The sequence below is a fragment of the Vombatus ursinus genome, unplaced genomic scaffold (genome assembly GCF_900497805.2).
Source record: "Vombatus ursinus unplaced genomic scaffold, bare-nosed wombat genome assembly UNPS02012082.1, whole genome shotgun sequence".
In the NCBI taxonomy this organism is placed as follows: Eukaryota; Metazoa; Chordata; class Mammalia; order Diprotodontia; family Vombatidae; genus Vombatus; species Vombatus ursinus.
In genome coordinates this window covers 1157681-1183684 of record NW_020951860.1, presented here as the reverse complement: position 1 = coordinate 1183684, position 26004 = coordinate 1157681, and the positions used below count along the sequence as shown (strand labels likewise).

The 26004-nt window shown below is 35.5% G+C and overlaps 1 protein-coding gene across 9 annotated transcripts in view; it reads right to left on the bottom strand.

The window, feature by feature from the left end:
* The window catches only part of WNK1 (WNK lysine deficient protein kinase 1), a 160698-nt gene that overhangs the window by 42274 nt on the left and 92420 nt on the right, over window positions 1–26004 (bottom strand). For 7 of the 9 annotated variants that reach the window (XM_027857300.1, XM_027857291.1, XM_027857293.1 and 4 more), the window contains exons 5-8: window positions 10418–10506; window positions 8039–8258; window positions 5804–6134; window positions 4228–4415 (exon numbers count right to left, since the gene is read on the bottom strand). In XM_027857300.1, coding sequence (XP_027713101.1) covers window positions 4228–4415; window positions 5804–6134; window positions 8039–8258; window positions 10418–10506 — 828 coding nt within the window. Of the gene's footprint in view, window positions 1–4227; window positions 4416–5803; window positions 6135–8038; window positions 8259–10417; window positions 10507–10839; window positions 10923–18595; window positions 18772–26004 lie in introns of those variants that run through there. The other 2 variants (XM_027857298.1, XM_027857299.1) reach the window with 2 other exon arrangements.

Here is a 26004-nt window from a genome sequence, read left to right as displayed (position 1 = left end):
TTCATCCTATGTTCTTCCATTGGACTAAGACTTCAATAGTGGTGTAGAAGCACCTACAATGTCAGTTCCTGGAGGGCATTTGTTCAGATTCCTAGATGATCTTTTAGAAATGAGAGAACCTACTGTGGGGTGCCAACTCTAAAAAAAAATACGATGAGACTATTTATCTTTAGAACACAGTTCTTCGTGAAAAATCTTTTGGTGCCTGTATCAGAATATTTACTTCATTCCCTCCCTATAAAAGTAGTAGCACCTTTATAAAGGTAAAAGTGAACCACATGTCATGTACTCTGGAAGTCAATTTCATGGGATCGAACTTCAATTCCTCTTCAAACCAAAGAGGAATATTTTTGTAAGGAAACAATAGTGTTTACCTTTCTGTTTTACTGAAATACCTAAGTAATTCTACCTCTTAAGTCAATCTTATTTAGGCAAATTTTTCTATGAAAATAACAGACTGTAGTCAGTTTTTAATGATGGCTTTCTTCTACAATCAAACAGGGAGAAAATCCAAAAAATGAATATTACCTGAGTAACCTGAAATTTGTTCCAAAATTACGAATTTGGACTATATTTAATTTCAAACAAGCCAACCATAAGCTGACAGTTTTTAATAGAATTACCAGTTCATCTAGTTTGACTCTGCAAAATTGATGGGATGTGTATGATGTTTGTGGGGAGAAAGGAAAATGGAAGATACTCTATGCTCTACATTTTTCCTTTCTAATCTTCCCTCTTCATCCCTCAATAAGAATGAACTGGTTCTGATTTCTATTCCCTTAGGGAGAACATTATATTTTCTGTTAAAAAGCTAAATTGATGCAATAATATGTGGTAATATTAACGGTTATTAGGAGGTCTGTGTTATCTCTCTCGGTAATACCTTTACATTTTAATAGAGGCCTTAATTCCAAAGGAGTGACCCCAATAGTGGCAATTTCAGTCACTGTAGTAGGCCTTAAATTGGTGGAAGGTACTAATAGTTTTGGATAAGTGAGCCTTTTTGGCAGATCTAAAATCTGCAACATTGACTAGATTTGTTCTTCCCTTTCAGCTTAAGGTGGAAGATAAATAGGGTTCCTACATGATCTCTATCATTAATCACATTTTTAAGTCTTCAAAGTTGGATTGCAACTAAATTATGACCCCAGAAATAAACTTACTATAAAAGCAACAGAAACTCCAGAAATACAATGTTACATTTCTGTCTATTCCAATCTCTGCTCCATTTTTATTAAAATTCTAAAAACCTGGATGTATTTAATAGGGACTTATCTTCATTTTTCCAGGAACTATGGGAAACATTCAGGACTGACAAAGAGGGAGGGCAGGCTGGAGCGTCGGTGCTTGCGTGGAGAGGCAGAGTGCAGAGGCAGGATATCCTCCAATGCCTTAGAAAGTTTTTCAGCAAATGTTTCTTCAGGGGCAGTCCGAAAGTAGGAAGGAGAAAGAGGTGCAGACAGCACTGGTGGTGGGGTAGAAGGAACAATGGGAGAGATGCAGGACATAAAGGGAACAGCAGAAAGATGGGGAACACAAACCAACATGCTACGATCACGATGAGGCTAAATAGAAAACAAAAAATGAAGATAAATACAGTATCCTGGGAGAAAAAATAACAACAACGAAATGTGTAACAGAAATGGGGCATAGTTGGGATGAGAAGGTAACAATCCCTACTCAAGTCAATATTAGTTGGACTACTCATGAAGCAAGCTAGGTAAATTCACCTGACAATAAATCACTGGGGTGACAACTCACTGCTGCTCCCTTTCCATCCAGGAAGGTTCATAAAAGTCTGTTGCTTCATATGCTACTAGGCAAATACCCAATTACCCTCTAGGATATTCTGACTCTACTATCCTCTTGCTTGTGAATGCACAAGAATGATTTTAATTGACAGAAGGATGCAGTAAAGACAGGAAACACACTAAATGTATGCATTTGAGGGGTCTGCAGGTTTGTTTCAAGAACACATAAGAAAAAGTCACCTGCACTGCATATTCCATAGGGATCAAATCTGCAATGATGTTGGATACATTGGGAGAAGCTTATGCTTATTAGGAAACATCACACTTAAAAATATATTATTTTTATTGTATGCATGCTGGGAGAGAAAGAAAGCTATCTCATACTAGGAAAATTTTAGCTTTAAGAAATAACACACAACTAAATACAAACAGAATGCTTTACTGGTTTAACAAAACAGTCGCTGTTCATCTTCAAAGAGAAATTAATGTTTGTCATTTCAATGCTTCACAGGCTAAGTGGCAAGAATCAATATAATTTAAGTGGTATGAGCTCGTTAGGAGAAAACGTACTATACAAATCTAAAGTAGTTAAGAATCAAATAGTATGAAGTTCGTTTTAGTTTTTTTTTTTTTTAACAATCACTTCAGAGATGTCAAAATCTTACTATACTACTAGAAACTGTTCAAAGGCAAAGAGATTCCTGCCTAATGATCACAACTACCAAGGCTGTGTCTATGAATCAAAAGTTAAAGATCATAAATGATTACTTCTTTTAAACTCAACTCCCAATGTTGCACAACCCTATGGCAAATGAAACCAGTAGGTTAGAAATTTAGTTAAGAAAAATTAATTAGAATAAAATTGGAAACATGAGAATAACAGCCATGTGATTTTTTTAAAATTAATTTTTTCTATGTAGACTACAGACTTATAGCCAAGAACTTCTTTCTCCCTTACATTTCTCAACAAAAACTAAAACAATTCAATAAATACTTAAATGTCTTCCATGTGCAAGGCACTGTGATAAATACTTGGGATACAAAGACAAAAATTAAACAGTTCCTGCCCTCAAGGAGCTTACATTCTACAGGATGTTAAAATTAAATTTTAACATCCAAAAAAGTTCAGACAAAAAATGCTGAATGCATACTTATGGAAACTAGAAATATAAAGGGCATAAGAACAATTTTCAAACAGCTTTTCTGAAGCTCTTCCAACCATTTACTTTCTTTTTTTTCCCTTGAGTTTAAAACCGAACTGTTCAAAACCAGAAGGTTAGTATCTTCCTTTGCATTATTGTGGCCATAAAACTTGGAAGCCAATCAAGTCAAGACTGTTTGAAAAGATTATGATACAAGCCATATCCCTCTATTCCACATACTTTGGAATAAGAAACCATAACAAACAAAAGAACCTTCTACAATTTAATGAAAAACACATTTAATAAAGGTCAAGAATACTACAAACTGGAACATTAACAGCCTTTTGAAAAAATTTGGAGAGACTGGCTATTTGCTTACAGATGTAAATAAATAAAGGAGTGTTGCAACCAATGGCTCTTTTGAGACAGATGATAGGGTAATACCATTAATACTCATTGTGTGTGTGTGTGTGTGTGTGTATAACTAACATACAACTGCTAAGATCCACAGAAAATTCAAAGGACCTCGGAGACTCACGGCATGTGCCATTATCTCCAAATATATCTGAAAATGGTCTCCAAATTAGACGGAAGGGGCTAAGAGAGATAGTGACCCCAGGGATAATAATGTATCTGTAAGATATACATATATGTATGTACATACAATATTTTAGAAAATAGCCCCCATAAATCAATTCTGAAAATGAACAAGTAGTAAAAAGGATAACAAATAAAGGGGGAGAAAAAGGCAAATATACAGTAGGGAAGGAATTTGTGCCCCACAGACTTTCCAAGGAAGGAATATGCACAGCAATTTATGATAAACTAAACACAAGCACTAAATAAAATGGAAATGCAAACATGGGATCTGTTCATTCTGGAGTGCTCACATGCAGCATTCTATATAAATTGCTTACCTGTGACTTCCACAATAAGAAATCTAACAAAAAAATGCTTAACAAATAACACTTCTGAAAAAAGCTTTTTTTTTCCCCCAATCAACTGCTTTCACAGTTCCTGATTCTTAAAACAATTTTGATTTGACTGTTCCTTACCAGTAAAAGCACTATATTATTGTGATTAGAGCTTGGTCATATATTTACTTAGGTATTGTTACTATAATTGGAGGGTTTAAGCTGATTAAGTAACCTGTTCACTCATCACTACAATCATATTACGCACCAAAAGCTTTATTTTCTTTAGGGTATGTGACAGTTTATGTATATCATGGCTCACTTTTTTTTCTTTTAATATATGTTGGTATCTTGACAGACTGACCCTGGGAGTTTTTCTCCTGTAAATATAATGACATAGTTTCTTACACTTTTACTTACCACTGTGGAGGAAGGATATACACCATGGGGCTGGGATTGTGCTTGAACAACAGAAGCTGTATAGCTTGGGATCGTGCCTGTTGAGAGTGCCTGCTCGTGTTGAGACCCATATGAGACAGTCTGCTGGCTGCTCACTCGAGATTCTGTGAAGACTGAAGACCCCTGACCACTGTCAACTGTTCCATCAGCTTAGGGGAATAACAAGAAATTTCACACAGAGATAAAAAAGCTCAGAAAACTTCTAACACGCCCAACTAATTTAATGTTATCCTGTTTTATGTCAGTAATCAGCTTCTATCACAAAAAGAGGCAATTTGAAGAAGTCGACTAACTTAGAGTCAAAAAAATCTAGGTCTGAATCCTGCCTGGTTCGAAGATGAACTATGCCCACAAGCAAGTCACTTAAGTCTTCTGTATTCTTGTTGCTTGGTATATAATAGATGTATAATATTATACTCCTGACCTCATAAGACTGTTATAAAGTTGTTAATAATAACTATAACTCACATTTACAAAGCACGTTAAAAGTTTTAAAAGCCAGGATCATCTAGAAAGGTACAGATACCAATATGTAAGAGTGTTCCATAAAATGAATTATTAGCGGCAGTGTGAAAAAGCATTCTGGAGTCATGAAGAACTTGAGCTCAAATCCTGGTACTTCCACTTATACCTGGACAACTAGTGACAAGTTACTTCCTCTGTCAGATTCAGTTTCCTCATCGTACAGACCTCGCTGGATAGGGAGGAAAGCACTCTGTAAACCTCAAAGCACCACAGAAATGTGAATTCAAGTCTGTATTGTTAAAGTACTGGCTTCTTACAGTGTTCAGCAAACAGTTGTTAACAGTGACTTGAATTGAGACAAAATGGAAAATTTCCTCTAATCAATGCTTACTATCCTTTTCAACTATGAGAAAAAAGCAAAACTTTCATTCCAACTACTCTCTCTCTGTCTGAATTGGGTTACAGAACGGCATTTACTAGGTTTTCTTTATTTAGTCAGAACCTATGATTTTATCTGTGTAGGGAGTTTCTTGGCAAAGAACTTTCCTCTACCAATTGAGTTCTGCACCTTCTTTGCCATTTTGAATCTTACAGAGTTATATGGGATACAGATAAGTTAAGTTTCACACAGCTAGTATGTATAAGAGACAGGACTTGAACCCGAGTCTTTGTGACTCTGGGGCTGGCTCTTTATACATTACCCCACACTGCCCTTCTATCTAGTTAACTTTAGTTCAAACTTACATAATTTTCAGTCTTCCAACAACTGATGTTTTATAGGGTGTGAATTGTTTACTAGTACTTCAATTAAAAAACTTGTTCATGGCCAATTACATCCAGGTAACAGATTGAGTCTAAACATGTTAAATGGAGCATTTAGCAGATTAATGGGTTCAATTTCATGACAGTAGGAAAGAAAAACCAGATCCAACTCATTTCAACTTTTATCTTAGAATTAGAAGCCAATGTCTTTTAATTCCATTTGAAATTAAAAGATTACTGAAGAGGAAACAAAAAAAAATGGTACTGTGCTATGTCACTGGAAGAACTACTCTGTTATAAAAATACTTACATAACACAGATATACTAGGTTGTTGATATTGCAGCTGTTGGTGTTGATCTGCCTCTGGTTCTTCAGGCTCCACCTGGGTAGAAACTGAGGCTGATGTGGTAGAGACAGTAACTGTGCCAGTGGTAGAAGGAATTGGTTTGGTCCCAGCCTGAGAAACAGTTGTTGGTTGTTCAGCTTGCTCCTTTAGACTGATCTCTTCTTGCTTTCTCTTCTCCTGTTCTTCCCTTACCAACTGCCGCTGCTCTCTTTTTCTCTTTATCAGGGATACTCTGTCTTTGATGGCTTTGGCCATGGTCTTGTGATCTCCTTCACAAACATACCCTGATTCTACCTATAGGACAACACAGTACATTAGGAAGTATCAAGGGGAGAAAAGAAGGATTAGATTGGGAAGAAACTGCTCCAAATACTAGTCTTAGGGAAAACTGAGAATTTAGCAGAGCTCTCCTTAGGTACTCTTCAACTCAGAAGTACATACAAAGTACTTGCCAGGGCCCTGCACTGCAATACCTAAATCAGGTTTACCCTTCTGAAACATACTGTCTTGGACTTTTCCTTTGTACTCTGCCCTCATTAAAAATAGCTGGCTCTGTGTCTTATTTCCATTGGATACGGTCTTTCTGAAAAACATTTATCAAGTGAGCAAGCATTAAGCACTTATTATATGCCAGCCATGCTAGGTGTTGGAGATACAAAGAGCAAAAACAAATAGTTCTTGACCTAAAGGTGCTTACATTCATTGAGAGAAAACAACATATATGTATGCCTGTGTATACAAAATATATATAAGATTTTGGTGGGGAGGATGCTAGCCATTTGAAAGGATTAGAAAATGCCTCATGTAGATGGTGGCACTTGAGCTGAGTTTTGAAGAAGATCAGGAATTCCCAGAAGTAGAGGAGAGGAGACAGTACATTTCAGGCATGTAGGACAGACAGAACAAAAGTACAGACAGGAAATGGAGAGCTGTGTATGAGGTACAGTGAGAAGACCAATTTGACTTACATACTCATCAGTAGAAACATGCAAAGGGTTATTAGGAGGGCTAATATGTGATTGTTCCAATGTACCACAGCTTTACATCTTAATAAGGTCATTAGTCTAAAGGAGAGGCTTCAAAGTTGGCAATTTCAAGCACTGTGGAAGCCTTGTTGTTGGCTGGGAGAGATATTTTTGGACAAATAGCTTTTTTTTTGGTACGATTCAAATCTGTGCGGCTAACGAGGTAATCTGAAGGTTTCTTTCAGCTCAAAAATCTTGTGATTCTATAGTATACAAGTGTATGTTTGTGAGTGTGTATGTGTATGTATATATAAAACTGGCCCTAGTCTTTCTAATCAAAAGCTACTGTTCCTTTATTTGTGATTGTCCTTAAGAGTACTTAAATATTTCTATTCTTGGTTTTACATATTTTCTCACACTGAATGAAAAGAATCATTTCAAAAAAGAAATTCCTATAATATAATAGAAAACTGGTCATTCAGCCTTTGCCCTAAGACCGTAAGTGAGGAGGAATTAACTACCTTCTGAAGTAGTTCATTCCATTTCTGGATAGTTGTAATTATTTGGAAGATTTTTCTTACTTCAAGCCTAAATTTGGCTCTGCACCTTCCACCCATTACCCTAGCTCTAGTTCCTGGGGCTAAGCTTTTCCCATATGACAGCCCTTCAAATATCTGAAAATAGCTCCCAGGTCACTCAAATCTTCTCTTCTCTTTATTAAACATACCCAATTTCTTCAACTGATATTAATATGACATATTCTTGAGACACGTACCATTCTGGTTGCTCTGCTTTGAACACACTAAAACTTACTAATGACCATTCTAAAATGTGGTTTGCAAAACTGAACCCAATATTCCAGACATGGTCTGATGAGGGCAGAGTGTAACAGTACTCTTACCTTCCTAATCCTAGAGACTATGCCTCTCAAAGCAACCTAAGATTGTACTAGCTTTCTAAGCTACTGTATCACACTGCTGACTCATACTGGGCTTGCAAGGCCACTAAATATGCCCAAGTCTTTTTCAAATGACCTACTGTTTAGTCATGACTTTATACTGTACTTGACTTTACATTTATCCCTGTAAATTTCTTTATTCCAATTTTCTGGTCTGTCAGGATCTTTCTGAATCTTGACTACCATTTAGTATATTAGTTACCCTTCTCAACTTTGTGTCATTTGCACAATCTCACACAGATTTTTGGAATGGTTGCAGAAAGAATACTATATACCATTTCTTGAGCTACATCTTCTGGGACATCTCTCTCCAAATCAAAGGAAAACTCAATAGCTTCATTGTCCTTGTACTTCCCCTTCAACTTCTTAATATCTTCAATTCGTAACCATAGCTTAATGGCTATCTTTTCACCATCATCTTCTTCAGCTAGTTCTACTCGTACCCCTGTTTCCTCCTGGAAGAAGGCATGGTTCAAAAGGTCTTTGATAGCATATCTAGAGAAAAGGAAGGGAATAAAAGCATTAAAAGTAAAACAATCTCTCAATGTGACAGAATCCTTTATTCTTTCTACCAAACATAGTAATTCATCCGTTTCCAACATAAATCAATAAACATTAAGTACCCATTATGTTAAAGGAACTATTAGGCACTGACGATACAAACATAAAATGACAGATTTGCTCTCAAAGAATCTTACATTTTACTAAAATAACTTCTCTTAAATTTTCTCCAATTTACTAATATGGGGCTTTTTTTGACTTGTAAAATGTGATTCACTCTAAAACTGTAAGAAATGATAATTCAACTTCAATTACTATATAATCAATAATAGCTACATATGTACATTCTATATTTATATCTAGCATTTAAATAGTGCTTTAAGGTTTGCAAAGCACTTTACAAATATCTCATTTAATCCTCATAACAACTCTGTGAAGTAGTTATTATCATCTCCATTCTATAAATGAAGAAACTAGGGCGCAGAGAGGTTAAGTGACTTGCCCAAAATCACATAGACAGTAAGTGTCTGAGGCTGGATTTGAACTCAGTTTTTCTTGACTCCAGGTCCAGAACTCTATCCATCTGTGCCACTTGGCTGCCTCCTACATATATTTAGTTCAATTAACATTTCATATCAGTTATAATACACAAAATATTACTGTTGAATAAAACCTATAAACCCTGGCCTCAAAAAAATGTTCTATATATTCCAACATCACAATTTTATTAACATTTTATTTCATATGTTATTAACATATTTATCAGTTTGGAATGAATAAAAACATTCTTAAATTAAAGAATCCATTCTTCTTATAGCTCTGTTCCACCTATAAGAAGCTCTTTTTAAAACTGGCACCTAACTTTAAAAATTTCTTCGTAGTTTGTAAAGTCTTGATGTTAAAAGCTCTTACAATATGAGAATGGTAAAGTGAAGATATTAATTTCTCTATATCATATCAGATTCCCTCAATCTTTATGAAAAAGATAAACATTATTACATAATGGCTATAACAATGTAAATGAACCACCATAAAACAATCCAAAGTGAATATTCACAATTACAAGGAACAGGCATGGATCCAAAAAAGAGGTATGAGAAGACAAGCCTACTCCTTGACAGAGGTGAGGAGTGGCAGGGGCAGGGCCATATAACCACTAGGTGTGGAACACTGCTTATGAATTTAGACTTTTTTTGATTTATTGATCAGTTTTGTTGATTCCCTTTTGCCTCATTCCTCTTTTCTTAAAAAAAAAAAAAAATTCTACATAGGATGTCTTTATGAGAATGGGAAGGAGAGGGATACTAGAAGTTTAGTGATACAAAAACAAAAAAAAAAGGTGTTGTTTTTAAAGAAAAAGATAAAAATTTAAATTTAAATTTAATTTGTCATGTCTGAACCACCGTCAGACTTAGGCTGAACAAGATCAACACACAAATAATTTAACTGACTCAAAAACAGACATTGGATCTTAGCCAGACCCCAAATGGTGATGAGTCAGTCATATGGCAGATCTATTTGCCACTCCTCTGAGAAAAGTCTTCAGTTAGTACAAGTGACTAAGCTAGATCTCCTCCTAAGCCTTAGGCAGAGTCCATCCCCCCCCGCCCCCAAATGAAAGGAAACTGGATGTTTTGTTCCTTTCTGTTCTGGCACAGTGGCAGCAATGATTCAAGACCTGTAAATTTCAGTTTAAAGAGCCAAAAGGTTATTTTACCCATCAGAATTTAGCATTTGAGTGAAATTTAAAATATTATAAAATATTTAGTCTTGAACTTAACAAATAGAACCCCTCTGTATATTTATTTTGAGGAGATGAAATCCACTTTTGCTTTATCTCCAAAGTATACTATATGGTTGAGGGTAGGGACAAAACGGTGGGAGAAAAGGGAAAAAGGACGTTGGCAGGTGGTATAATTTAGCCTGTGGTATACCATAGAATTTTATGTCAATTTGCATTACAACAAGCAGGACCAATAATTTACTAAGTTACTCAATAACGAACCCAAAATATTAATGAGAAATTTGTCTTTGCTAGCAGGTGAATGATGTGAAATATGCTTTTTTGAAGTTAGGCATTATTATGCTCAAAACATTTTTTTGTGCTTTGTCTATATGATACAAATACCTACGTCTCAAAGCAAATCACTTACCTTTCATCTTTGTTTTGGCGTATGCATCCTTCAATAATTTCCTTTACTTCAGGAATTGCTACTTTGTCAAAGCTGGCTGGCTTCACCCCCTGAAATACATATGAACATGAATAGAGTCAAATTCAGAGAGCATGGTAGAGAACCAAAACATAACTTTTCAAATATTATCAGTTTGTTTTTTCATGCAAATACGCTTAGCTGGTTTTGGTTTCTTCCTAAAACCCTATATCTTGCCTTCTTTAGAAAAATCTACTTCAGAAGCAAATTATGGTGCTGGAAGGGGAGAACACAAACTGTACCTTCCTGGCTTTCTTATGATATGCCTGCAGGAGTTAAGCCATGCAGGTTCAGAGCTAGATAGCTGCAACTCCAGCTACTCCCTAGAAAACAATCATGGAGAATTAGATAGCAGAGTCACCTACCGCCATGTGGCTCTTGCCATTAATGATGAGGAACTATCCTCTCTATGTGACTATGTAAGAATTCAAGACTAGTTGTATTAACAATATCTTTTGTGCTTTCGGTAAAGGAAGTAACTGGGGAGAAGAGTACAAAGATTTTATTGGCTGGAAAAGCTTTTGTACAATCCTTGTTTGCTAGCACATTAGTCACCAGAGAACTTAATTTTGAACAGCTAACCTATACATAGGCATGAAGTTACATGTTCAATTTTGCAGACATGGTAAGAGGATTCTATTACAATACTTAGTAACGCATAGCAGGCTAAAGGATTTAGGTTCAAAATGACAACTGAAGAATAAAAAATATTTAGTGTGGGTAAACTACAAACCTGAAAGGGGTACATTGTTTAGTCTGTTTTAAGAGAAAAACCATCTAGTTATCTGAAAATAGTGATCTAAGGATACCACAAATCAGTGGTGGCAATCAATGTGCAATAAAATGGCAATAAAAGTCTTTCAATAATGAATGTAATGGCAACTAAGTGGTGCAGTCAATAAAGTGGCATGCCTGGAGTCAGGAGGACTTGAGTTCAAATCTGGCCACAGACACTTACTAGCTGTGTGACCCTGGGCAAGTCACTTAACCCTGCTTGCCTCAGTTTTCTCATCTGTAAAATGAGCTGGAGAAGTGGCAAACCACTCCAGCATCTCTGTCAAGAAAACCCTAAATAGGGTCACAAAGAGTGAACAAGTCTGAAATGATTAAAACAACAATGAATGTAGAATTTAGACTCAGAGTAGGAAGGGATGTCAGAAAGTCATTTGATCCAACCCACACATGAACAAGAATCCTTTCTACAACATATCATATGCAGCAAGGGTACATCTAACCTATTAAAATTTTTTTTCCTGATATTCAGAATTTTAATTATTCTGAACTTGACAAATAAACACAAACATTTCCATACATAAAGATCTCCATTCTGTATGTTTGTATTTTAAAAATATAATAAATTCTACATGTTTGTTACAAAACTATTTTTCTTATGTCCCCTTCTGAATTTCATTGTTTTGTGAATTACTGTTTTTTTTTCTTCTTCTGACATCATGACAACCCACCCTTAACAAGAAAGCATAGTCAAGCAAAAAAAAAAATCCACACATTGAACAGTATCTTAAAATGTTATTTCCCTCTGTTAAAGGTAGGAAACATCCTTCATTTTTGGTCTTCTGGAATCATGACTGTTCACTGAATCGATTAAACTCATAAGTCTTTCAAAGTTGTTTTTCTTTATAATGTTACGTGGTCCTGTTTATTTCATGCAATTCTTCACAGGCTTCTCTATTCTATGACAGAATAATATTCATTACATTCCCAGAACATAATTTGTTCACATGTTCCCCTCTTTGTTGCCAGCTCTTTGCTTCAACAAAAGGTGCTGCTGCATTTTAGTACAAATGACTTTTTGTTATTCAGTCATGTCTGACTCTTCATGACTCTTGTGTGGGGTTTTCTTATCAAAGATACAGGAGTGGTCTGCCATTTCCTTTTCCAGATCAATTTACAGATGAGGAACTTAGACAAACAGGAGGAAGTGACTTGCCCAGGGTCACACAGCTAGTATCTGAGGTCACATCTGAGCTCACAAAGATGAGTTTTCCATAAACTGTGCCACCTAGCTGTAGCGTATATGACTACTTTCCCTTTAAAAAAAAAAAAGGCATTTTGGGAGTATATGTCAAGGAATGACTTTTTTCTTTTGGATAAATTCACAGTTTCATTAATGATCCATTATGCCTGTTCACCCATTCCAGCAATTGTTATTTTTTTTCCCCTCCCCTCCATATTTTTACCAAATTGCATATGGGGAGGAGTTGTTTTAATTTACATTTCTCTTATTAATTATTTGGAGAATTTTTTCATATGGTTGCTGATAGTTTGTGTGTGCATGCGTGTGTTCACATCCTTTCACTATTTATAGGGGAATGGTTCTTGTTCTTATATATTCAAATTGGGCTTTTATCAGAGAAACTTAGAGCAAAGATTATTCCAATTAACTTTTCCTTCCTAATATAAATTGTACTGATGTTTGTGCAAAATCTTTTCAATATTATTTAATCAAGATTGTCCATTTTTATCTCTATGGCTAAGAAACTCTTCCCATATACAATTTTGTGAGAGTTATTGCCTCTTTAATTTTTTTTAATGTAAACTTTTATATCTAGGTTCTGTTATCGTTTGGAAGTTACTGCAGTATATATCACGGAATTTTGGTCAAACTGTCTCCAAGTTTCCCTAGCAGTTTTTTGTTGAATAACGAGTCCTTATCCCAGTAGTTGGGATCTTTTGGGTTTATCATACACTATTGTACTATAATCCAGTTTCTTCTTGCTCTCTGAGACCAAGTAGAACAATCTAATCCCTCTTCCATACGAGAGTCGGTACAACTACTTGAACACACCATATCATGTTTCCCTGAATTTTCTTTTTTCCAGGCTAAACATATTCAGTTCTTTTTATTGATTCTCATGAACTGATGTAAGGGTTCTTCACCATTCTTGTTTCCTTCCTCTGAATGTTCTTTAGCCCCTTAAAAAAAAAAACCAAAAGCTATTGGCAGAACTGAACACAATAAGCCAAGTGTGGTCTAAAAGTCTTGCTGTACTCTGAACTGATCAACTCTCTTAATTCTAGATATTATTAATTTCTTTTTGTTTGTTTGTTTGTTTGTTTGTTTTTAGGCAATTGGGGTTAAGTGACTTGCCCAGGGTCACACAGCTAGTAAGTGTCAAGTGTTTGGTCTGAGGCTGGATTTGAACTCAGGTCCTCCTCCACTATGCCACCTAGCTACCCCCAGATATTATTAATTTCTTAATGTTGCTTGTGACTATTAAACTTCTTTGGCTATTCTTTTTTTTGGTTTCCTTTTTTCCTGCAAAAGGAAACAAACTGAACAACAAAAATAATAAGTAAATATAATGTGTGCTGTGGGGGTGGTTGGGGGTGGGGTGGGGTAAGAGAGTGGTGTTTTACTTTTTTTCTACCTTCTTCCCCTTACTAAAATTATCCTTCTGGGGGTTCCAGATCTGTAAGTTAATTGTTATTAATTAATTGTTAATCTGTTAGTTAATTTTTTGGGCCTAGATCTGTATTTAATCTGTAAATTAATCTCTTGTTCATGCAAATTAGCAAGTGGTCTGTATGGTCTTAGAGAAACTTAAGTCATCTGAGAAATTAAGTGATTTGCCCCATGGTCAAACAGCTAGTATGTAACAGAGATAGGGCTCGAATTTAGGTGTTCTTGACTCTGAAGTTAGCCTCTAGACAAGGTGCCTTCCATTAAAATGATATTACCTAATAACTGAAGTAGAATGATGGCCCAAATCATGTCTTGGCTATATAATGTAATGTCTTGAATAGGAAACGAATATGCTTAGAAGTAATATATATATATATATACATATCTATATCTCTAGATAGAGATATAGATATAGATATGTAAATAATTTAGACTTCACTTGTTTGTGGTGTGAGAATAAATTTAAAATTGAGCAACTAATACTTATTTACATAATGTGTATCTAACATTGAAAAAGCACTTCAAAACACTGGTATCAAAGTCAGATATATGCCCATTAAATTGATTCTTATCAATCACTGACTCAATTTTTCATCAAATTTGAGATCTGACATTTTCTGACCATGACAGCATCTCATTGAAGTAAAAAACTGTTACAAAAAAAATTAAGTCTTGCAACACAACTAATCTCAAAATCTATGCATCTAAAGATTTACTGAGTTTGATCAGAGGATTTCTACTTTCCTAGACAGTCAAAACTTTCTCAATTTATTTATTTTCACATGATAATTTAATTCCAATCTGGTTTAGATTAAAAATCACATCTAAGCCAAAAAGGTAATTTAAAATTGTGTTAAGATCAATCTTGTAGGAGAGTGAACACAGGAATGAGGATCTCTACAAGAAGACAGTCTGCTAGACACTGCTTGAACAGCACTTAGACCAGAAAACTTCATCGGATGATGTCCAGAACACCAGACAGCTGTATGAAAGGAGACTTCTTAAGTCTTAAATGGACAATTTACTGTTACTTCTGGGTCTCTGTATCTGTATTAAGGGGACTGCCCCCTTTTGATTTGTCAATGTGTTGATCAATTTCTCCCTCCCTTCTCCCATATTGTTGCAAGTCCCCCAAACCCTTGATGAAATATTGCCCAACAACACAGCCCCAGATGGAACCATTACTAAGGCATAGAAAGGTCTAACCACTTTAGCTAAAGAATTGGCAGGGAACTCTGGAATAGATAATTCATTAACGGGATGGTTAGAATCATGGTTTGGCAAGAGGAAGGGAATGGCAGTCTCTATCTTGATATCTGTAGGCTGTTGCATAATACTTTGTATAAGGGGGTTGGGTCCTACTAGATGAAGAGACTGAGGTGAACCCTAATTATAATAAATAATGTTATCATAATTAGAATCTTCTTATGACATAATGAATTAAGATGCAGGCGCAACAAAGAATAGATAAAAGGAAAAGGGGGGATTTGTAGAAAATGTGGTTGGGGATGTTGCATCTGCATATCACTCATCAGAATGTGGACGCCTATGTGACAGCACACTCAAGGTCACTTAAAATTGGTATCTTGACATTTGAGAAACATAAAAGAACTCAAAAATTGGAGGCCCTCCCTCAAAAAGATAGAATAGGATTAGATTCATAATAAATACCACTATCAGCAGCCAAGGACTATTAAAAGTTAAAAACTTCTGAGAAACATTAAAATTAATATACAATTGCATTTTGATCTCAAAGACAATTTCTGGGTACAGGAAAATGTAAAATCGTTCACTTTTTACATTGTTGGAGCAGCTAGGTGGCGCAGTGGATAGAGCACCGGCCCTGAAGTCAGGAGGACCTGAGTTCAAATCATTCCTCAGACCAAACACTTAACACTTACTAGCTGTGTAACCCTGGGCAAGTCACTTAACCCCAACTGCCTAAAAACAAAAACAAAACAAAACAAAACTTTTTATACTGTTTTTTGAATGATAGGTCCCAATTATTGCCTAAAGGGCTCTTAACTATTCATAGTTCTGATTTATCAAAATACAAAAGAAAAATTAACCTTAACTACATATTAAGGTAGCATAAATGACAACCCAAAAAGTGAAACCAAGTATAGCAAACTCAATATAAAGTAGCTACGAAGACTGCACAAGAAAGGGAATTGCCTTCACTCAGCCATAATTACCAGCCTAGGTAACCATCTTTGGGACAGCTAGGTGGCACAGTCAATAGAGCACCAGGCCTGGAAGCAGGAGAACCTGAGTTAAAATGGGGACTCAAACACTTACTAGCTGTGTGACTGGGGGACCCTTTGCCTCCATTTCCTCATCGGAAAAATAAACTGGAGAAGGAAATGGCAAACTCTTCTAGTATCTATGCCAAGAAAACCCAAATGGAGTCAGGAAGAGTAGGTTACAACTGAAAGGCCTAAACAACAAGTCATCTTTTGAGTTCACAAAAGCAGCTATACAAAAGTGAAGGCTCACTGTTGAAAAGAGCCATGAAAATCCCAAGGTTACTAATTCCCAAGTGATACTTGTCATTCATAAGTCGCCACTCAATCTACATGGCATCAGCAAAATATATAATGTTCGCAATATACACACCTGTTCTCCATTAACACCTTGTTGGGATATGGAGGTGATCTTGGGTTCGCAAAGGTTTTATGAGAGCATAAAATCTCACAGTAGTTCTACTAATAGAAAAGTTTCACATACTAGTGTGGTGTCCAACTTTATAACTGTCACCCAAGGACCAGTCAGGTAAGGGCAGCAAAGCCTATCACCTGGATGCCCTAGTGTGATGAATTTTTTTAATCAGGGCAACTACTAGTAACTACATACTAAGTCACAGAGGAGTTATTGTCTATAATGGTGAAGAGTACCCACCCTGACAAAATCATGTGCCACTCAAATATTGAAGCAGAGAAGAACATATATACGTTCTCAATCCTATTATTCTCAAAAAAGGTTAAGAACACCTCAACTTTAAAAATGGGCAAACAGTATAATATATTCAAGATTATATAGCAAATTACAGAAAGCACAACTTATGTTCAAATCCATTGATGTGTTTGCCTGCAAACCCCTGAGTAGCTGGAATTGTTCAGATTTGTCCTGTGTAATGCTTAATGTATGTGACCTTTTCCTGAGAGAATCCAGAATGCATATATTAAAGAAATAACCATATATTAAAGAAATCCATTCCACCCAAATATTTAATACAGTGATCTAATTACTTTAAAGACATTTATTGAACAGCAAAAATACACAGACTGTATAATGAAGAACATGATACTAGAAAAAATGCAAATAGAATATGGAAAGAATTTGATGTCATCTATTGGAAAGCTGACCTATATATACAGTTGTCAAAATTGGAAATGATTTGATAAAATCCTACTGAAACAATCACAAATCTGCAGGGACTAACATCTAGTTAGTGAAGAGGCACTAATCATACCAAACAGGGTTCTGACTCTAGATATACAACCAGGCTTTGCTAAATTTTTAAGAGCAAATTGTCTGCATAAATCTACTAATAATTACTTCTAAATGAAAAGGGACTTTGACTAATAGTTTTCAATTTTCTAACTTAATGACAAATTAAGACAACATATCTCTAACTAGAAAACCTCCTCCACCCCATTTTATTCTATCCAGAGGCCAGTACAGGCAACAGGAAGATCTGTTTTTAGAGAAATGCAAGCAGTCTTATAAAAGAGAATAGAACCCAAGAATACCTTTCACGTAACAAAAGCAAAACTATGTAAAAAGGCCCTGCCACCTAGCTACAACCCTCCTTGCCTCTAAACCCTACCCTTGCTACTCACCCTAAATCATTGCCAACTCTAAAATACTTTAGGGTCTGCTTGGGCAATTGCTTTACCCATGTTCTTTTGTACAAAAACTCAGGTAGCAACTGAGATTTTTCTGCATTAATCAAAGTAATGTACTGAATACCATTTTATGTATTGAGTTAAATCTCACATTTTAAGACAACTAGGTTACTTCTTTCATCTATCCATTTCTGGATTCTCTCAGGAAAGGGTCACATACATTAAACATTACACAGAACAAATCTGAACAGTTTCAGATGCTCAGGGGTTTGCAGGCAAACAAATCAAGAGCTGACACATGAATATAAACATATTTACACGTACTGCTTTACTTGAATAAAAACTGACTCACTTTGCTTTGCATCCCATGTACTTAGGGCCCTTTGGCCAGAGCATCTCAAGCAGACGAAAAATGACCAAGCAGAAAAACAAAAGTGCTTCCTAATGGATAATCTCCAATGGCTCAATCTTCCAATTCCTAGAATTTTCAGCCTCATTTATTCTAAGCCTCAGGTTCATATTTGTTATTCTAACAGTTTTAACTATATCTTGATGGGAAAAAAAAACAACACTTTTTCTTGACCATTCAGAATAGAGGAAACCCTCCCTCCCTACACAAAATACAACCACTTCAAATATTTGCTTAACTTTGTTGTTTTTGTCTACCAGTTATCCCTAGGAATTTTCCTATCAAGAAACAACAATGAGCAGTTTTGGAATGGGAATCAAGTCACTTAAACTAAAGTTTAACCAAATTGTATTAGTTTATTTTATAAACATGTAAAACCCAATAAATTAAACAGTACTTTATGCAGATTCCCAAGTGGTTGCAAACAAGCTTTTACCCACCTCATTTGCACAATCCTTTTGAGAGCAGCAGCAGCAATGGGAATTAAAGATGACCAACACCGAGCAAAAATCTCTCTTTGTAAAATCCATCAGAAAAGACTAAGTAGACAAGTTACCTTGTAGTTACTGAAGGGAATAGGGTGGGGATGTGTGGACAATGAGTGGGTTAGTGGTGTATTAAGATAAACTAAATTAACCCACAGCACAAGGAAGGCAGATTTCCAAGTTGGAATGAAGCATAGTTTCCTGTTTAACATTAGCCATGCTTCTCCAACTCTCAGACATCAGTTTCCTCTGCTTTGGAATCCGATTGTTCTCTTTTAGCCCCAAGAACAGTATTACATGCTAAGCAACAAACAAACTACTCTGCTTCACTGATCTTCCTCCAACAACAAGAGTTCCCAAGGGCAGGTAAAATGAGATTTTTATTTAATCAAAGCTCCACCTCCTAACCCATGGGATCCTCCCCCTCTTCATAAGGGTAATTATCTCAATGGCTAGTAAGTACATAAAACTAGAAATTCATTTAACTAAATACTTAGTCTGAAAAGACAAAAAAGGCAGAATTTAGTGGTAAAATAGGACATATAAGGTAGTAACGGTAACAATGATGACGTTTATATAGCTCATACTATGTGCCAGGCCAAACGTTTTTGCAAAAAAACAAAAACAAAAACAAAAACAAAACCATTTTACAAATATAATCTCATTTGATTCTGACAACAACCCTGGGAGGCAGGTGATATTATCCCCATTTCACAGATGAAAAAACTAAGGCAAACAGAGTTAGGAAGGACCTCTGCAGTCCTAGTCCAACTCATACGCATCAATCTCCTTTCTACTGCAAATTCTACAATAGTAAAATAGTCTTTGAAGACATTCAATGAAGCAAAACACAAGCCATTTTTTAAAAACTGGACAAGTCAATAAGTATTTAGTAAGTGACTGCAATGTGCCAGACACTATAATAAGTGCTGCAGATACAAAGAAATTTGACAATCTCCTTGCTCTCAAGGAACTTACAGTCTAACAGGGAGAAACAGGCAAACAACCATGTACAAATAAGAGGTGAGTGTTTACAGTATTAGTAAATCTGGTACGGTAGAAAATAATATCTTAGCTAAAATTAAATTGAAAGAAGTAATTATAACAGACATATGAAGTGCATTTCACATGCATGTTATAATTTCTTCTCTTCCCTTTACCATTGAAGCAGTAGATTGAGCACCCTGGAGCAGTAGACTGAGAGTCGGTCAGCAACTTTGGGCACCTCTGAGTGTTCTAAGTAACTCTTGAAGACTGTATGTTAAAGAGCAAGTGATAATCTGTACAGAGAAAAGGAAGGGAGTTTCTTTACCTGGGAGTTCCCTACATCACAAATCTAGTCTCTATCCCTATCTGACATTATTTAATGAAATATAGAATAAAGGTCTTATCAGATTCCAAAGTAAAATCGAGAATTTTTTGTTTGTTTTTAACCAGATCAATGATTTCACTGAATGAGAAACTACCAGTGAGATAACTTCCTCTACCAATGCAGATCAGCACTTGCTCTATAATTTATAGTCTTAGAGTTGCCTCTAAAAATTGGATTTACTAAGAATAATTCAGAATCCACATGGGTTTTATGAAGCAACTTTAGAAATTTATATGTAGTAGTTATCTCCAACTTTAATAATTTTTTATTTACTAAATGAACCATGTTCAGTTCTATAATAAATACCTTTAAAAGGCACCTACAATAATTGTCTCTCAGATAGGCCACTCATATACGTTTTCTTTTACTTAACCAAAACTGTTATTATGACTCAAAAGAGTTCATTACCACTACTGGAAAAATTTGAATACATGTTATACAGATAAGGGGAAACTCCAAACAAAGCCTATACAAGTTGGCATCCTAGTCCATCAGCACAGGGTTTAGGAAAAAAGGTACTCTATATTATATATATATATATATATATATATATATATATATATATTTGCTTTATAGTATTATCTACTTCCTACCTCAACAAGGATCATAAGAGAAAAATATTTTACCTCTAACACATAAAAATTAAAAACAAAAACTAGAGATGGAACGATTTCTTCTAAATAAGCATTGTTAATTGCTCTACCATCCACAACATGAATACAACTTATAGTCTATTCCTTTAAGTGGGAGCTTATTCCAATGGATCTGAGACAGTACAAACAATTCACCTACTCTTTAACCCCTTATCTAATCAGAGATCAGCTTCAATGTTTCTGTAAAAGAGCAGGGTGAATTATACACTCAGCTATGCAAAAACTAAAAGGAATTTTACCCTAACTACTTTAATCCTTTTTTTCCCCCTCAGAGAAGAGAACATTCAGACCTTGAAATCTAGGGGCTAATGGAATTAGTGACAAAGTCAAATTACACAAACAAAGTAATTAAGATCTCCACATTTCTTGCTTGGTTGTTAAGGGGCTGGATTCAGCCAGATACTTACTGGTATGAACCATTAGTTTACAGGAATTTGAACAGACCCTATGATCCTGATGGAAAACAAGCCTCCTCCAATTTCCCTACCAAACCTTGCTAAGTAATACTGTTATAGGAAATTAGTTTGTCTCATGATTCCCATAACATACCAAGGTTCATTACTCTTTGGGGGGAAAAAAACCCCAACAAATTTGTGTGCTACTGCAATCTCAAAAGTGCTGTCCTTCATATATAAAAGCAATGTAACTGACAACTGTACTTATTTAAGGGATTCTTCTGGACGTAACAATGGGTTGCACAGAAAACATTCCCCCCTAACACTCATTGAGTTGTTCTGGAAATCAATGGTATGCAGGAAGGCAGGTAACTTAAGATCCAAAATAAAGTACACAGTTATGAAACCATTTTTCTTTATTCAAAGCTGACTAGCTAATACTCAGCTTAAGTCACTGTTCTTGGCTAAGAGCTATTCTCTCGCCAATTGAGCTCTCTAGGCCAGATGCCTTGAAATGAGTTGAGGTCTGGAAATAAATGAAAAAGTTAGCAATAAAAAAGGTAATTTCTCTCCTATCCTAAGTCTTTGCTTTGGCCTATTACTATTAGATTAATAACAAAATTTTTTAACAGTTTGATTTTTTACTTGCTTAACGCATTTAGTATCTGACTTCAATATTAATGTTTATGCACAAGAAAATTTTAATAACTAGGTTGCTGAATGTTACTGGTTACATTCAGAACAAAAGGAGGTTGGACAAGTGCCTTATGCCAGAAAAAAGTACATTCTGTAGTCATTCTGTCCTCTATATATAATACATGCTATAAAAGGAAGGGCCACCAAGTTGATCTGCCTCTAGCATAGAAAGAGGGACTTGCTCATCAGGATTCTTGGCTCCTAAGGTGATCTCAAGGCTTCAAATAAGGAAAAGAGTAGTATTCACATGCATACGGAGAGCAAAGCTTGTGTTCCCCCCTCTACCCTGCTTGTGACTGAAGCTACCTGTGTTTTCAGGATGATTCTTGAGAATCAACCCATAGATCTAAACTAGAGAATTTGCAACTATGGGATTGGAGCTTTTGATATTAGGGTCTTCTGCCCCTTCTAACAGAACTCCCACATTTGTCAAGTCATGAATGTACATCTAAGTGGAAAAATAGTAACACATACTTTTGCTTTTTCCTTGTTGTAATAGCAATAGCTAGCATTTATACAACACTAAGTTTTACAAACTGCTTTACAAATATTATTTTATCTTTATAACAACCCGGGGAGGGAGGTGTTATTATTATCCCTTTTATTTTTTACAAAGGAAGAAGCTAAGGCAGACAGAAATTAAGTTAAATGACCTACTCAGACTCACATAACTAGTAAATGTCTGAGATCACATTTGCACTCGAATCCAAGTCCAACACTATTCACTAAGCCACCTAAACTGCCTTTGGTATCTTTGATGCTTAGCATAGTATCTAGCAATTACTAAGTATTTAATATGCATGTTGATTAATTGTTATTTTCTTTTGTAAAACAGAGTTAATACTTGTGTTAACTCAGGATGGTTGTCAGGAAAATGATTTTAAAACCTTAAAACATATAAACGAGGTGGTAATGATGATTTGTCAAATCATTACATACATTATCATCTTTAGCTTTTCTCTAAAGACACGGGACTAAAACAGAAGTTGTTTCACATTTTCCAATCTAATTCAAAATTTAGTGTCAAAGGAGTATGGCAAAGCCAGGGGGTAACCATTCACTCATTCATTCATTCACTCATTTATTTATTTCATGAGAGGGTTACTGAGTGTTATTATTTAAAAAGTGAAACAAGAAGTATAATTCAGTTGAAGCAAGAGACTTTCAGTTGTGTAGAAATAATTTTACAGCATACCTCTTGAGGAAGGTTATAGCATCTCTATCCTTTGGTTTGTTCAAGAAGAACACTGACAGCTAGCCATCTACCCTGAATTATTAGAGCTTTACCTTCCTGAAGGCCCTATGGTCCTTACTAGGTTCCTTCCAGCTCTATGATTGATACTTTATTCATAGAAATGAGACACAGAAGCCATCTTTAATTCCAGTGAAGTTTTAGAATTTATAACTGCATTGCCTTTACTCACAATTTTCTAGAATTGCAAATAAGTAAAGGGATTAATTCATATGAATGTCAGCTTCTTTATCTTCTTTTTCTTTTGAATTGCTAGGTAAATGAAAATAATCAAGATTTAAACTATAGGAAGAATGGAAGGAAACAAAGAACAAGAATAATCTGTCCTTGATTCCCCCTAGTATTTATGTTGTATCCCCTTCCCCAGTAGAATATAAGTTCCTTGGAGGTGTAGAATATTTCTATTTTGTTTTTGTACTGATAGCCCTTAGCATAGTGCCTCACACATAGTAGATGCTTAATAAATATTTGTTGGATTGAACTAGGTTCCCTGTATTAGTCAGTTGATATCATAATACTTATAGTTTATACTGTATAATGGGCAGTATCTTGTGTTTTTACTCTTTGAGCCCTGAGAGGTTTCAGTTACATGTCCTCTTCACATATATTGTACATTACTCATATAGAGTGGTGTGGTCATTTTATGTTAGAATATAAGTAGAAAGAACAATGCAAGTCCTTTGGATTAGTGTTAGTGTTCAATAATAACACTGAGTTAAATATTTTCAAAAATCTTGCTTGGTTTACTCATTTAAGAAATTGAAAAGGATAATAGGCTCATAAATATAGAGTGGGAAAAGACTTCAGGAGGTCTTCTAGTCTAACCCTTTCTCCTTTTATAAATGGAGAAACTAAGGCACAGGGAGATTAAGTGACTTTCTAAGGTCACATAGGTGATACATAAGTGAGCAGGGATTCAGCCTCAGTCTTTTGACTAACAACAAGAATTCTTAAAAATATAGCAATGATGACAATTTATGAGCTTTCATAGCCTGTTCTTTGCATTTCTAATGCAACAGAGCAGACAAAAGCATCAGCATACCCAGGTGTGGAATTCTGCACTTGCTACATTGGGTGGACCTTGCACAAACCATGTAACCTGTTTTTAACTATAAAATAATGGGGAGGTTGGATTAGGTTATGTATAAGAATTCTTCCATCTTTACATCTTATGGTACAACAAATGTCACACTTGATTTTATATTTTATTTACCTGTGAAAATGTCAGTCTCTCCTCTCTGGAGAGACTTGTGAAGGCTGAGATGTCCTAATCACTCTGGTTATTTTTCCTTAGGTAGTGCAAAACAGGTGCTCAATAAACATTTCTTGAGCTGAACTATGCACAATCCAGGTTTTCAGCCACACAACTCAGGCTTATGTGAGGCTGGAAATATGGAAAGTACATTTCAAGTAAGGACAACAGTCATCTTGTGACAAGTGACTTCAATCAACAAAAAAGTAAGAACTCCAATTCCTATGTAATGACTCACTACTGGATACAGCTTACAGACATCTGTGGACTTGGAAAAGGGAAAAAGCAGTTAGAGGTAACTGGGGATACAATATTGTAAAGTGAGTGTAAAGAGACTGAGGTCTTGGTGCCATGTCCTAATAGCCATGTAACTCTCAGTTTCTTTATCTGTAAAGAAGAGATAAACATGTTTGCACTGACCTGTTTCACAGGGATATGAGTGAAAGGGCTTTGCAAAACACTATGGAAATGTGAACTATTATTGATAACTTACTTTAAACCAATTTTAGTATGAAAAATCAGATTTACACATGAAAGTAATCAAAGCAATGATCATTCTCTTCACCAAAGGATTAACAATGGACCTTGGATGGAGGGGAAGCTCCTCTAGTGTTTTTCAAATGATTCAATTAAAAAAATTTTTTTTACATACAATTTATCAGAAACATCCACTTTTATAAAATTAGAAATCCTATAGTTTGTTATCCTCTTTGAACCCACCAATGGCTTTAAGTTCAAATGGATCCAGACATTCTACAACTAACATGTGTGCACTTCCCCCTTTATGAGTAACACAAAATTTAGAGTTAAGAGAGAAGGAAACCTAATGTTTGCAACTGTGCATAAAAAGAAAGCTATGTGAAATAGTTAAAGATTACTGTATTCTTTTATGAATTTTACAAAAGGCATTCTATTCTGCAACCTACCTGGCCATTTGTAAAGAAAAAGTTTTAAAATGTGCCTTTAATTCACCATAACAGTATATGTATTTTTTAAAATTCATGTTATAAAAATAAACAAACTGCATGTTCCTTTGAGATATTATGGGGCAGGTCTTATTTATGCAGAGAAATAATCAGGAATTGGATTTCTTAAGATTAACTAGAGACATTTAGAACTAAAAGAGATAGCCCAGCTAGAGAATCCCCAATAGCAGCCTGCAAAACAGCAGCACTATTGTCTGTGATGTATAATGAAATCCACACCAGTTTCAAAATAGGAATATTACAACACCAAAAGTGGCTGGTGGCCAAAAGAGATAGATAGCACACAATGTCTCAGTATATAGCTCCCACATGCACAGCCATTTTCCCTGTTTGGGTATTTGAAACACCCAGTGGGACACAGTTGGAAATGAAGATATTGGTCCACAAATTCCTTTAAGCAGAAACCAGTGCAACAGGACTTATATTGTGCTGTGTAGTTGGGGCTACTTGAAAAAGTGTAATTTCTATTAGGTGCATACATGGATGACTATGCTGAAAACAAAAACAAAAACAAAAACCAAACATTAAAATCACACCTTAATTCTGCTCTTAAAAACACGGAAAGAGTGAGTGAAGGCTTCTGTTCTTCACAGCAGAATGAATGCTATCACAGGCTCAGATCTAGGGACTAGATGATTGCCTACCTGATAGCAAACATCAGTCTAACTAATGCAGGTCAAAGGCTCCTGGTGGTATTTACATTGTAGTTTCTGTGTGTGTGTGTGTGTGTGTGTGTGTGTGTGTGTGTGTGTGTGTGT